This window comes from Hippopotamus amphibius, chromosome 6 (assembly GCF_030028045.1).
Source record: "Hippopotamus amphibius kiboko isolate mHipAmp2 chromosome 6, mHipAmp2.hap2, whole genome shotgun sequence".
Classification (NCBI taxonomy): Eukaryota; Metazoa; Chordata; class Mammalia; order Artiodactyla; family Hippopotamidae; genus Hippopotamus; species Hippopotamus amphibius.
In genome coordinates, this window is record NC_080191.1 from 160,092,937 (window position 1) to 160,107,937 (window position 15,001).

The window sequence follows — 15,001 nt, forward strand, 5'->3', positions numbered from 1 at the left end:
CTATTACTTGACATTTTCAAAATAGCCCTCCCAAAGTTCAGAGAATCACTTGATAGGTGATTTTTAGATTGTTTTACCTTTTTAACCCACTAACACATTTCTTGGGCCCCTTTGCCCACACATTCCCCTAAACACCTTTACCCGAATTCTCCATAGATTATTAGTTTTTGGAACCTCCATAAACAGTCGGTTGACTTTTCTATAGTTAGTCCAACGAAACATTTAATTATTGTTTTTGTGCTGTCAGTTTGTGTTCAGTCAATTTGACTGTTAGATTTGTTGTAGTTATAGGATATTTCTTTTTCAACTTATTGTTATGAGAATAATTTTTACAGACATTACATGAAAGATTGTGGGAAAAGTAAGAAGAATGTTTCCCTCAAATGACTACAGTGATTTGCAGGTGATATATCTAGGGAAGCCAGTTCCTTGAATTCCAACGAAGATAAATTTCTCAGTGATAGTCTCATAACTATCATTTATTGCCAGATTCAGTTTTGATAGTGTGCTTAAGAATTTTGGAGGATTTGGTAATTACACAACACTGGGCTAGTTCCTATGGGTTATACTCAGATGGCTAAAACACAGTCCTCACCCAAAGAGCTACAGTCTCTTGAAGGAGACAGATACATAAATAAAAACCTCTAATGCAGGTAGAATCAAATACTGTTAAAAAGGTACAGTGAGGGTGGCCGAGGGTTGTAGAAAATTGGGGAACTATCTGTAACTGAGATGCTCTTGTGGAAGATGGGACCTTTGACGTAATCATGACTAGAATGGCGACTAGGAATGTGATAGACAAAGCAAGAAAAGGGACTTCTGGGCTGAGGAGAACATGAACATGACAGCACCTGGCTAGTATCCTAGGGGAGTAGGAAATAATCTGGTGATATAAGAGCACAAAGGTTGGAAAGATGCACCAGAATGTTTAATGTGTTTACTTAGGATCAGAGGTTTATTGACATTCTGTTTTGTAAAAATTAGAAGTCTTTGGTAGTTTTTGTGGATGAGACTCATATGTTTGGACTTGTGCTTAAGAGAACTGTAGTGACAGTTAAGGGAATATAAAAGGGAATGAGGAGGGCAAGATTTGGAAGTCAAAAGTTAATTTAGAGGCTGCTGCAGTAGTGCAAACGAGGTGATGAAGGGCTCTGCTAGGGTAAAAGTAGTGGGTATATGAGAGTGTGGATGTAGAATTAACAAAATTAGCAATTTATTTTAATGTATGGGTGAAAGCATCAAAGATGATGAAGATTTATAAACTGGTTGACTTAAAGGTCGTGGTTCTGTTAAGTGAGTTTCGAAATGTAGGGGGAGGAGCAGATTTGAAGTGAGAAAAATGGGTTGGGTTTGCACATAAAAGTTCAAAGTGATTGCAGGATGTCCATGTAGAGATAGATGTCCTAGAGCCTGATGAAAATTCAACTTGCAGATTATGAAAGGAATAAAGGCTGGAGATGTATATTTGAAAGTTATTAGCAAGGACATAGGAGTTAAAACCAGAAGAGCGGCTGAAATTATTGGAAAAAAATGAAAAGAAAAGGGCCTGAGATAGTATGTTGGAGGAATACATACCTTTAAGAAATAGAGGAATAAATGGTAGAGCAAGAAAGATAAAAGATAATCTCTCTATTAACTACTTCACAAACAAATGATTGGGGATTTTCCGTAGCTAAAGCATATTAAAATGCTAAGTATGATGTGCTATGTCCTAGGAATGTCAAACGTTTACATGGAAAACTGTTGCAAAAAATTATCCGCTTTTTAATCTACTAAACCTTAGTATCAGGTCTTATACATGATTATATAATACATAACTAAAAGTATGCAGAGCAAAATTTGTTTAATTTTTTACAGAAGCTTTGAGATCATCAGTAATATATCCTTGAGTGATGCTAACAATTTTTCTGAATCTAGATACCAAAGAGGATCCCTCATTGAAGGATGTTGAAGAGACCTTGGTAGAGACAATTGCCCTTTGCCAGAGAAATTCACATAATTTGAATCAGCAGCAGAGAGAGGTAGGAGAATGACTACAAAGGCTTTTAAAAGTCTGTTCTGGTCTGAAACTAGGAAGCAGTTCTATTTCCACTGCCCTCTCAGCTGCCTGCAGTCAGGGCAACTGGATTTTAATCACGGTTCAGTGCTCCCAGGAGTATAAGACTCCTAAAGTTATTATGAGGAGTGCCTGTCTGCTTTGTTCTCACAAAAGGCTTTATATTCTTAGATTTGGCTGTGCTGCAAAATTTAGCTGTGTGAATACTGGATGTCCTTGTTCTCTCTGGACTGAGATTTTGTGTATTCCGCATACTGGTACTGTGGAGGTGTCGTCCATTTATCATCCCTACCATTCCCTGTGGCTAAAGTGAGCGTGAAGAACTGGAGGAAAAGCCTCAAGGGATGACAGAGAAAGCTGGAAAAGGTCAAGAATGCTACGATACAGTAGTTCTCAACCTTGGCCGCACATAAGAGTCACCTGAGGAACTTTGAAAAATCCCAGACTGTACCCGAGATCAATTAAATTAAAGTCTCTGGGGCTGGGCCCCGGTCATCAGTATGTTTTAAGGCTTCCCACATGACTCCACTATGCAGCCAAGGTTGGAACCATGTCTGTAACAGATTCCAGACTGTGAAAAGGGAGAACACAGAGCTGAAGGAGGTACAGTTGAGCACCTGGTGTGGGTGGCAGTTAACAGCAGTGAAGCAGAAACCAAGGGGGCGAGATTTGACTTGACAGCTAAATTCTGCAGTAGTTTTAAGAAGTAAAGTTAGCAGTATGATAACACAACTGCCTGCCCCTCCAGACGCTGGTCTCCGACTTAACACCACCTGGCCTGGGCTTCTGAAATGGGAAGCAGGGTAAATTTTTCATATACAGCTTGCCATACATGTTACAATGAAATGATAAACTTGATATGTTTTCTGTTCTTATGAGATGGGTAAATTTCTCCTTTACATTTTTTGTCAAAGGTTTTTTTAAGGTCATAAATTTTGAATACCCTTTAGAATATAAATTATATATAGCAAACATTTACATAATAGATGTTTTTTATTTTAAAAAGTTTTTTGAATGAAATAATACATACCCATTATTTTTAAAAATCCTGCAAGACAGAAAGTTACACAGAAGGATGTTTAAAAAAATTACCCTGTATCTGTCTTATCACCCAGAAATAACCATCATTATCATTTGGTGTATGTCACTGTAGATATTTTTTATCTACCTAGGTTGGCGTAATTTTAGAAAACAGTGAATCAAATAATGCTTGCTTTAAAAATATAGTATTTAATCTCATGGGGGAAGTTTATGTAAAACTGAGGAAATTCTGAATTTCAAATAAATAGTTCTTCACTATGCCATCTCTTAATGAATCTCACTGAAGTTTAAAAAATCTAAATTACTGTGAAAGATTGGAATTATTGTTTATAATTACATTTCAGTTTTTATAATATCTGTGATGTCAACCAATAAGGAAATTTATGTGGACTCATAGACACTTGCTCCAGTCTATCTTCTCCATCCCTCTGAATTTTAATTAGTTATGTTATTTTACCTCATTAAAGTTAACAACACATTCTTTTCTGTATCCACAATTCCCATAGTTGTTTAATCTTTATTTAAATGGAGTATGAGCTTTACATCATTCCTTTTGCCATGATTTTTCTGTTCCTGAGTTTTTTTTTTTTTTCATTTATCGTTTGGCTGTCTATATTTGGACATGGTTATCTTTTGATAGAAAAACACAAAAGGGTAAAACTGTTAAAGCTGTGTTTATACATAAATACACATAAATATTTTTCAACCCTCTTCTCTCCTCCCTAACATCTATTTGAATTCTTCCTTCTTTTCATGGAAAATGTAAGGAAAAAAATGACAATTATGTTTTATACATAGAGCCACTTAGGCTCACATAAGCTAAAATATGTCTAGATTCACATATATTAATGGTAGAATTAGATATAAAATTCATGCCTCCAGAGATCTAGGTATTATTCTGACTGTATTTGAACTCTTATCTCTTAATCAGAGACAGGACTAAGGCTTCCTCTGATGTGGTGAAAGGCTAATTCTGTATTTTTTGGTCAAAAAATGTATCTGAGTTGGAATCTGTCTCTTCCTCTCTTAGACACACACACCCACTTCTCACACCACTCTCTACTTTCCCCACCTTCCAACAACTGGTTTTTGTGTCTTTTCTGAACAACTTTCATAACAACAAGAAAAACATTTCAATGTTAGTTTTTATGTAAATACTATTTTCTTGAAAATGCTGAACTGATTTTATGTAATACCGAACATTAAATCTGAGGGATTTTCACGGTGGTTTGCCTTGTTCCTCTTTGCCTTGTTTTTGTTTTGGAGAGAGTGAGAACAAGAGCTATGGCCACAGACCCTAACCTAACTAGAAAATCTGAAGTATCCCAAAGCTTGATAATGAATTGTCTGTAATATCTCTTTCCAAAAGTTTCTTCAGAAGATTTAATATCATGGAGTATTTCCTTAAAGTTAGACTGTGGGAAGTCGGGTTGTCAGTCCTTTCCCAGGTAGAATCTATACCTGTCCTACTTTGTATGTCCATCTACCCCAGTGTCCAGTGATGACATATAATAAAGAATACGGCTTTGTTATGTACATCGTTCCCTGGAAAAGAAAGCTGTGGATTACGTAACATGAGGAAGCAGTTCACATTCAGTTGTGCGGCTCTCAGGGGTCAGGATTGTCATTGTCATGGGTTGTTATTTTAGCCTGTGGGTTTTTAAGAGTTACCAAGTTAATATATGTCTGTGCTACTCTCTCGCTTTGTCTCAGTTTCCCCTTCACCCCCCGCCCCCTCCCATACCTCGAGTTCTCCAGTCCATTCTCTGTATCTGCATCCTTGTTCTTGTCACTGAGTTCATCAGTACCATTTTTAGATTCCGTATATGTGAGTTAGCATACAATATTTGTCCTTCTCTTTCTGACTTACTTCACTATGTATGACAGATTGTAGTTCTATCCACCTCATATACTACCAACTGTAAAATAGTCAGTGGGAAGTTGTTGTATAACAAAGGGAGTCCAAATCGAGGATGGAAGATGCCTTAGAGGACTGGGGCGGGGAGGGTGGGGGGGACTCGAGGGGGGGGGAGTCAAGGAAGGAAGGGAATACGGGGATATGTGTATAAAAACAGATGATTGAACCTGGTGTACCCCCCAAAAAAAAATAATTAAAAAAAAAAAAAAAAAAAAAGAGTTACCAAGTTAAAATTTCAAGAACCAACATTAAAGAGCAAAAGTGATAAAATATTTAAAAGGTGTTTACCCTGTGTTTCGGGTGAATGTGGAGATTTAATTGAAGAAGAATTCCTCTGTTTAGGGTGTGAACACTTTCCATGGCTATTATCTCTACAGCCTTGCTTCCCTGCTATCTGTAAGTCTGCTATCTATAAATCAAGAATAAAGTAACTTTTCAAAAGGTAATTCTTCTAAAATTTCTGGATTAAATAATAAAAATTTTAAATCAAATTTCTAAATATAATAAATATAAAAACCAAAAGTAAAAATTAGGTATACTGTATACAATTAAATTAAAAGACTATAAAAATACATAGAAATAAATGATGTGACTGTAAAAACAAGCTGAAATAGGCAACTAAAGGACAAGCTAATTGAGTAAAGCCATCTAAGAATAAAATACAAGATTAAAAATTCATGAGTTACTAGATAAAATAAAGTGAAATTTCAATACAATAAAGATTTGCCAGTGTACAACATAGTTAAAACCAGTATCTTAAGAACTTGAAGAAATACTATTTAAAAAAAAGACATAAAATCCTGGCCTTAAAAAACCTCAGAAAGGAGCAGACAAGGGCTTCCTTGTAGAGCTCTTCAGTGGGAGGTCACCCACCCAGTGGGAAAGTCACTGGACCATTAGCCTGTCCCCTTCACCATGCTTGTCCTGCTCTGTCAGTACTGACTTTTCTTCAGGCTTCTTGGATGTTTTCAGGAATAGGTTTCTCCCAAGATACTGGGTTAAATAAGGCCTTTGTAAATCATTACCCAACAGGAAAATATGCTTGAAATTTTAAAATGTATTAGTTTGATTTTTGCTGATGAAGATTTTTCCCAAGGCTTAGGAAGAACACGTGATGCACATATGGCAGTGTGTAATCTTTGGCAAATTACTCAGCTTCTCTAAGCTTCAGTATCTTATCGCCAGTAAAGATAATGCTTATTGTGTAAGGTTATTATGAGATTGGAATGACAAAGTGTATGTAAAGCATTTAATACAGTGCCCAACATAATAGGAATAAATAAATGATAGATCTATTCATTTATCTCATGTTGTGGTTGGAAATGTTAATTGAAATAATGTTAACTTCCACTTCTTAGTCTGTGATGACTGAGGAAGTACAAAATAATGCTTGATATAGGAGAAAAGTTTGGATAATTGTATTCATTTATCTTGTTTGACATAGCTGATGAGAAATGGGGGGAGAGTAGTTGTGGGAGAGTTCTCTATTCCCTTCTGCAGTACATAGGGCTGTTCAGACTGTATCAGTGATACATTTAAGAACAAAACCGGAGGTTCTGCTCTAGCTCCTTTGAACCTACCCTCTCCTGAGACATAGAAGATTGCAGTTCCAAAGTTTAGACTTACTGCAGCTTCCTTATTTTTCCCAAGGTGCATGGTAAAGATATCTGTCCTGGCTATGGTCTTTGCTTTTTATTGTCTTTTCTCTTCCCAGTCAAGTGTTCCATCTTTTCTTTTTCTAATTTTTACCAACAAATGTATGTGAGAAGTGCATTTAAACCTCTGAAACAGTAAGCTGATGTTAGTTATTCTTAAAAACAACAGAGTGCTTATGTTTTTCTTTGGTTTCCTCTGACATTATAGGCGCTCTGGTTTCCTTTATTGGAGGCAATGATGGCCCCTCAGAAGCTGTCTAGTTCAGCTGCACCTCATCTACACTCTGAAGGTAAGTTCATCAGAATCCATCCATACTGTCACCCAATTTTTATCTGCTAAAAATTAGTCATTTTGATACCTTCTCTCAGTATATTTTTATTCTTTTCCTTAATGAAATCATATTGTAGTATTGATCTCATTTTTCAGGTTCACTTCTTTCTGTGGCACCAGTTATATCATTTGTCTTGAATAATAGTAGCTTTGCAACTTACCAGCAGTTAACTTTAAAATATCAAACTGGCCTTGGTTAGCTAAATTTCTAGGAAGCTATATTCCTATGACTTACAGGAAAAACCAAAACCTCTTATTTTAAACTAACTTTAATATTAACGTTTTATTATAACAGCTCTGAAATCTTTGACCATGCAAGTTCTAAACAGCATGGCAGCATTTATTGCCCTCCCATCAATCTTGCAAAGAATCTTACAGGTGAGTTGAAAGGGGGAAAATTCAGTGTTGATCAGTTTTAATTAATATTTTAGTTATGTGTAAATAATAGCAAGTTGGGCTAATGTGTAAATGGGTCTGAAACATAATGCAGCTGATGTTTGGCATTAGCTAAATATTTAATTTATGACTCTCATGCTTGAATCTTTCCTAGCAGTCCAGTGATGTGGGTTTGCCTGGCATACACTTGCAACCTTCAGTTAGGGGGTGCAGCCTTCAGTTGTTCACCGTGACCTTGAGATTCAGATACACAAGCTTCCTTTTGGTGTGCTAACTGGGAAAAAATGACCATTGTTTGCAGCTGATTATACTTTTTTTGGGGGTGGGGGGAGCTGTGTTGGCCTTCGTTGCTGCATGCGGGCTTTCTCTAGTTGTGGCGAGCACGGGCTACTCTTCGTTATGATGCGTGGGCTTCTCACTGCAGTGGCTTCTCTTGTTGCGGAGCACATGTTCAGTGCACAGGCATCAGTAGTTGCAGCACATGGGCTCAGTAGTTGTGGCACACAGGCTCTAAGGCTCATGGGCTTCCACAGTTGTGGCTCACAGGCTCTAGAGTGCAGGCTCTGTAGTTGTGGCACACAGGCTTAGTTGCTCTGTGGCATGTGGGATCGTCCCGGACCAGGGATCAAACCCATGTCCCGTGTATTGGCAGGCTGATTCTTAACCACTGCGCCACCAGGGAAGTTCCTGATTATACTTTTTAAATTAAAAAAAGAAATGTAAAAATTAGGTTAATATAGACATTTCTTAATCTTGTTACTTAGGTTTTCTAACTCATCCTAAAACTTTGTCCAAAACTCATCTCCTACTCTAGATTCTAGCTGGCTTTGTGTCCAAGGCCTTTGTAGGAAACATCATTCCAACCTATTTTCTTCAGCAAAAAGGCCTGAACCTTTCCAACTTCTTCAATAGGAGGAGAACACTAAAAATATGCTAAACTATATTTTTAGAAAAAAATCTGTGAACATTTTTAGGTAAACAGCAGGAATTATCCTTAGAATCCATTTTGTCTTCCTTTACTTTATGCAGGTTAGAGACACACCAAAAAAAAAAAAAAAAAAACAGTAATATGATGCCATTGATCTTCATAATTTTCAAATAACTTTTATCCAACCAAGAATGTCCCTCTCAGCTCTCTTAAGACTCTCCAAGCTCTCCTTCTGATCTGGTATGAAGCAGCTAGGCCCTTGCTAATAAAGACTACTACATCCAGCAGTCTCACACCACATTGTACTTTATCCTTTAGAATGTGTCTTCACACATATCATTTCATTTGATCCTTATCATGAATTGAATAATAATTTGGTACAGACTACTTTACATGTATCCATTCTAAAATATGTTAGTCTTAAGGTTTTTAATCATATATAAAGTAATAGCTCTCTAAGACAGGAATACTTTAATTTACCAGGTAAATTAGGAAAAAAATGAAATCCTAAAGCCAAAAGTGTCTATCTACCCTCTCATTGTACTCATTTAGCTTTACGTTGCACTTTAACCACACTTTGATACCTAAATTATAATAAATATAAATCAATTTTTTCCTTGGCAAAAGCATATGATTTAAAAAAAAAAAATACTGTATTTCGAGACTCATATCCTTCAAGGCTTTTGATATTTGAAAGTCTTAACTTTTTGCATTATACCAGCATTCATTGTAATTGTATTTTTATTTTCCACCTGCAGTGTTTGTTCACTCACACTAATCAGGAGAGTCTGCTGATTCTTAAATTCCTTATTTGCACATTTGTGATTACTGTAATAATATCTCTACCTTATATTTGTATAGAGATTTTTATTTTTTCAGGTTGCTTTCACAGATATTATTGCATTTGAAGCTCACAAGAATCTCTTGAGGTAGGTAGGTCTACTATAAAAATTTCTGTTGATGAAGAAGGAAACTGAAGTATAGAAAAGTACCTGATCCACCATTAGTGGCAGCATCCAGACTACCACCAAAATCTCTGACCTCCTAATTTAAGCTCTTTCCCATTATATCATATAAGCTCCTTCATTTGTTTCAGTCCCTGGTCATTTGAGGAGTTAATTATTAATTGGTTTATATATTATATGTTACTTACCCTGTTTGGTTATTATCTTTGTAGGTTGAAAAAAAGGGCACGTTGTTGCCCTAAAAAGTCTATTTTAAGGGAGACAAGAAAATATCTGACATAATTATTATATGGCTCTAAAGAGCAAGTAATATTGGCCACCTTAAGGATTACCTTCTCTGAACCCCAGGTAGGGTAATTGCTGCTTCTGCATCCATATACTTTTAGTCCATGTGATTGTAGCAGGAGCAGCCATTTAAAGCATGACCCTGCCTCTTGACTCTACCTGATTGACTCAGGGTGGGCAGCTGGCCTAAGAGGGGCCAATCAGTGTCCTTTCCAGGAAATTTTAGAACTGAATTGAAAAGAAGAATAGTTTCTCTTCAGTTCTCTAGATTATGTAAGGTACAAAGTTCAGGAGCTGACAGTGACTACCTTTCCATCATATGGCCTGAATTAGTAAAAAGTTAATCTGCAGTGAGAAGAACAATGAAGCAGACACTTAAAAAGGAGAATAGACAAGATGCATGCAGAAGAGATAAGATACAAGGAGTGGATTCAAGACACTGGGAGAGGAGACAACATGGAAAGAAAATCCTGCATGGTATCTGAGTCCCTCATTGTAGTTCTTAAGGCTTACCTGAATTCCTTTGCTTGGATCCTTAAATACCCTAGTACCTTTACAATTGTTATCTTTTTTGAATAAGTTAGAATGAGCTAGGTTTCTGGAGGAAAAAAAAAACAACTATATATACCTATATATCCAGAGGAGTACCAGTAAAAGTATATATATGAAACAGACTGTGGAAAGATTTCCTGGAGGAGGAGATGTCTAAACTGAATCTTAAAGAGCCTAAAGGAATCAGGGGTAAAACACAGGACTATTCTAAGCAGAGTGAACTATATATACAAAGAATTTGAGGTAAAACATGGTACATTTGGGGAGTTGCAAGTATTTAACTATGATTGGAACATAGGACAAGAATAAAGGTGAGTCACAGAGCTGAAATTTGAGAGACAGGGACTCTTTCCTTAATTGCTTTGTAAACCATGGTAAGGATTTTGAATTTTATTTTAAATTCACTAAATTCTCATTAAAGGATTTTAACCAGAGGAATGATGGAATGAGGTTTCTTTTTAGAAGGATGGCTCAGCCTGTATTATATAGGATAAATTGGATGGGATCAAGACATAGAAGGCATAGAAATACCCAGAATGTCATAGGTACTCAAATTTGTTAATTGAGTTACATAGAATGGATAGGAGAAATGGACTTGGAAGTTACTTAGCTGATAGAATCTACTTGACTTTTGACTGATTAGATGTAGGGGAACACAAGAAGAACCTAGGTAAATCCCTGATTTCAGTTTCATGTAGAACTGACAGTGAGCAGTGGGGGAATAAAAGATTGGACTTTAAGGAAGAGGTAAGAAGTGGAGAGGAAGATTTGGAAGTCATCAGCATAGAAGTGGTAGTTAAATTCTTGAGGCTAGGTGAACTTTAGCATGAAATGAATTAGTAAAAAAGGCAGAAGGCAAAAATGAAGTTCTAAGAAACAGTCAAGAATCAGGTTGTTTACCTATTTTTATTTCCCATTAGAATATAGGGACCCTGAGAAATGAGACTGTACTTTGCCTAGTACTGTATCACCATCACTTAGCCCAGAGGTACCTGGCACATAATAGATACTCAGTAAATATTTCTAGAGAGAATAAAAGTCAAGGATGGAGGAATTTCACTTCTGGCCAAGAGGAATATCAAAGACTGGGTTTATCTTCTTGCTTAAAACAACTAAAAAGTGGACAAAATATATGAAATAGTGGTTTTCAAAAAACTGGATCAGGCAGTACAAGGCAGTAATTCCTTAGAGACAGGAAATAAACATTGTAAGCCCTGTGTTTGCCCCAGCTTTATATCTCGAGAGAGTTTCCAAGCAATAGCAGGAAGAGGGATCCCAGGCGGTTCCTAGCATACTCATTGATTTGAGGAGATGGAGCTGAGGGTCAAGAGAAACCAAGGTGACCAGAGTTTGCAGAGCAAGTACTAGGAGAGAGAACTCGAGCAATCAGAAGGCCTCTCTCAAGTAGAAGTGCATGATCTGAGGAAACTATCTAGGCCAGGGAAAGAATCACCTGAAAGGATTAGAGGGAATAATACCCATATTCACACAGGGCCAACAATAAAGTCTTATTTGCCAGTAAGATCGGAAGGCCTCATAATTCACAGAACATTGGGTAAAGTACTCAGAAATACTCAATAGTGGGAAACAGTTAGTCCTAGAGTAAACATAGCTCCTATCATGCCTTTCACATCTTAAAAGCAAGACCTAAAGGATCAGACTGTTTCCAGGTAATTTAACTGCATCCCAGAACAAAGCTTTAAAATATTTTTAGGAATACAAAAATATATAGGTTCCAACAGTGTAAAATTTACACTATATGTAGAACATTGAATCAAAACTTAAAAGGTATGCAAAGAAGTTGGAAAATGAAACCCAGATATGACATTGGATATTGGAATTAACAGGCAAGGACACCAAAGCAAAAGATTAGTGAATTTGAAGACATAGCAATACAGACTATCCAAAATGAAACACTTAGAGAAAAGTGAAGCAAAAAAAAAACAGATAAATAAACCAGAGTATCAGTGAGCTGTGGGACAATTTCAAGGGACCCAAAATACATGTACTTGGAGTCCTGAAAGTACGGAGTTGGAGCAGAAAAAAATATTTGAAGAAATATTATCTAAAAATTTCCAAATTTATTGAGAACTGTTAGCACAGATCAGTAACCCCAAACTCAAAAACATGTAGAAAACTACAAGGCACATTATAATTGCTCAGAAGAAAAAATTAACAGAAATCAAAGAGGAAATCAGAAAATACCTCAAGACAAATGAAAATGGAAACACAACTTTCCAAAATCTGTGGGATGCAGGAAAAGCAGTTCTAAGAAGGAAGTTTATAACAATACAAGCCTTCCTCAAGAAACAAGAAAAACTCCAAAAAAACCTAATCTACCACCTAAAGGTATTAAAGAAGAACAAACAGAGCCCAAATTCAGCAGGAGGAAAGACATAATGAAGATCAGAGAGGAAATAAAATCGAGATCAAAAAAGAAAAACGCAGTAGAAAAGATCAATGAAGCCAAGAACTGGTTTTTGAAAAGAAAAACAAAATTGATAAACCATTAGCCAGACTTAAAAGAAGAGAAAGGATCCAAATAAACAAAATAAGAAATGAAAAAGGAGAATACCATATGACCCAGCAATCCCACTACTGGGCATACACCCAGAGAAAACCATAATTCAAAAAGATACATGTGCCCCAGTGTTCATTGCAGCACTATTTACAATAGCCAGGACATGGGAGCAACCTAAATACCCATCAACAGATGAATGGATAAAGAAGATGTGGCACATATATACAATGGAATATTACTCAGCCATAAAATGGAATGAAATTGAGTTATTTGTAGTGAGGTGGATGGACCTAGAGACTGTCATACAGAGCAAAGTAAGCCAGAAAGAGAAAAACAAATACTGTATGCTAACTTATATATATGAAATCTTTAAAAAATGGTACTGATGAAGCCAGTGACAGGGCAAGAATAAAGATGCAGATGTAGAGAACAGACTTGAGGACTGGGGGGGAGAGGGGCAAAGGGGAAGCTGGGGTGAAGTGAGAGAGTAGCATTGACATATATACACTACCAAATGTAAAATTGCTAGTGGGAAGTTGCTGCATAACATAAGGAGATCAACTCAATGATGGGTGATGACTTAGATAGAGATAGCTGGGATAGAGATGGTGGGAGGGAGTCACAGGAGGGAAGAGATATGAGGATATATGTATAAATACATCTGATTCACTTTGGTGTACAGCAAATAAATAAATAAGAAATAACTGATACCACAGAGATACAAAAAATCATAATACTGCAAAGAGTTGTATGCCAACAAATTGGACAACCTAGAAGAAATGGGCAGATTTCTAGGAGCATACAACCTGCTGAATCTACCTGAATCAGGAAGAAACAGACAATACAAACAGACTCATCACTAGTAGTGAAACTGAATTCATAATTTAAAAAAAAAAATACTCCCAACAAACAGAAGTCCAGGACAGGACAGCATCACAGGGGCATTCTACCAAACATATAAAGAAGAGCTAATACCTATCCTTCTCAAACTATTCCAAAAACTGAAGAGGAGGGGACACTCTCAAATGCTTTCTATGAGGATATCATCACCCTCATACCAAAACTAGACGAAGACACTACCAAAAAAGAAAATTACAGGCAGTATCTTTGATGAATATAGATGCAGAAATCCTCAACAAAATATTAGCAAACCAAATCCAACAATATATAAAAAGGGTCATATACCATGATCAAGTGGGATTTATTCTAGAGATGCAAGGATTTGCCACTATTTGCAAATCAATCAATATTATATACCACATTAACAAAAGGAAGGATAAAAATCACACAGTCATCTCAATAGATGCAAAAAAAGCATTTGACAAACATTGAACATCCGTTAATGATAAAAACTGTCATCAAAATTGGTGCAGAGGGTACATATTTCAACATAATAAAAGCCATTTATGACAAACTAACAGCTAACATCATGCTCACTGGTGAAAAGCTGAAAGCCTTTCCTCTAAAATCAGGAACAAGACAAGGATGCCCATTCTCGCCACTTCTATTTAATATAGTATTCAAAGTCCTAGCCACAGCAGTCAGACAAGAAAAAGAAAAAAAGACATCCAAATTGGAAGGAAAAAAGTAAAATCATCACAATTTGCAGATAACATGGTACTATATATATATAAAATCCTAAAGTCTCCACCCAAAAACCATTAGAGCTAGTCAGTGAATTCAGTAAAGTTGCAGGATACAAGATTAATGTACAGAAATCTTTCACTTTTCTATACACTAATAGTGAACTATTAGAAAAAGAAAGCCAAAACAAAAATTGCATTTAAAATTACAGCCTTGGGACTTCCCTGGTGGCACAGTGGTTAAGAATCTGCCTGCCAATTCAGGGGACACAGGTTCGAGCCCTGGGCCAGGAAGATCCCACATGCCATGGAGCAACTAAGCCCATGCACCACAATTACTAAGCCTATGCTCTAGAACCTGTGAGCCACAACTGCTGAGCCCACATGCTGCAACTACTGAAGCCCTGCACACCTAGAGCCCATGCCCTGCAACAAGAGAAGCCACTGCAATAAGAAGCCCATGCACCACAGTGAAGAGTAGCCCCTGATCGCCACAAATAGAGAAAGCCCATGTGCGGCAACAAAGACCCAATGCAGCTGATAAGTAAATAAATAAATAACAACATAAATCTTTTAAAAATATAAAAATAAAATTGCATCTTTAATTTCTCTTTCTGATCTTTTGTTGTAAGTGTATAGGAATGTAGGAGATTTCTGAGTACTAATTTTGTGTCTTGAGACTTTACTAAATTCATTGATTAGCTCTAGTAGTTTTTGGTGGCATCTTTAGGATTTTCTATGTATAGTAGCATGCCATCTGCAAACAGTGA

At 36.5% G+C, this 15,001-nt stretch overlaps 1 protein-coding gene across 4 annotated transcripts in view; it reads left to right on the forward strand.

Moving 5' to 3' along the window:
- VPS8 (VPS8 subunit of CORVET complex) overlaps positions 1–15,001 on the forward strand; it is a 280,030-nt gene that overhangs the window by 190,363 nt on the left and 74,666 nt on the right. For 3 of the 4 annotated variants that reach the window (XM_057737662.1, XM_057737661.1, XM_057737663.1), the window contains exons 39-41: positions 1,918–2,021; positions 6,879–6,960; positions 7,297–7,379. In XM_057737662.1, coding sequence (XP_057593645.1) covers positions 1,918–2,021; positions 6,879–6,960; positions 7,297–7,379 — 269 coding nt within the window. The remainder of the gene's footprint in view (positions 1–1,917; positions 2,022–6,878; positions 6,961–7,296; positions 7,380–15,001) is intronic. The other variant, XM_057737664.1, reaches the window with a different exon arrangement.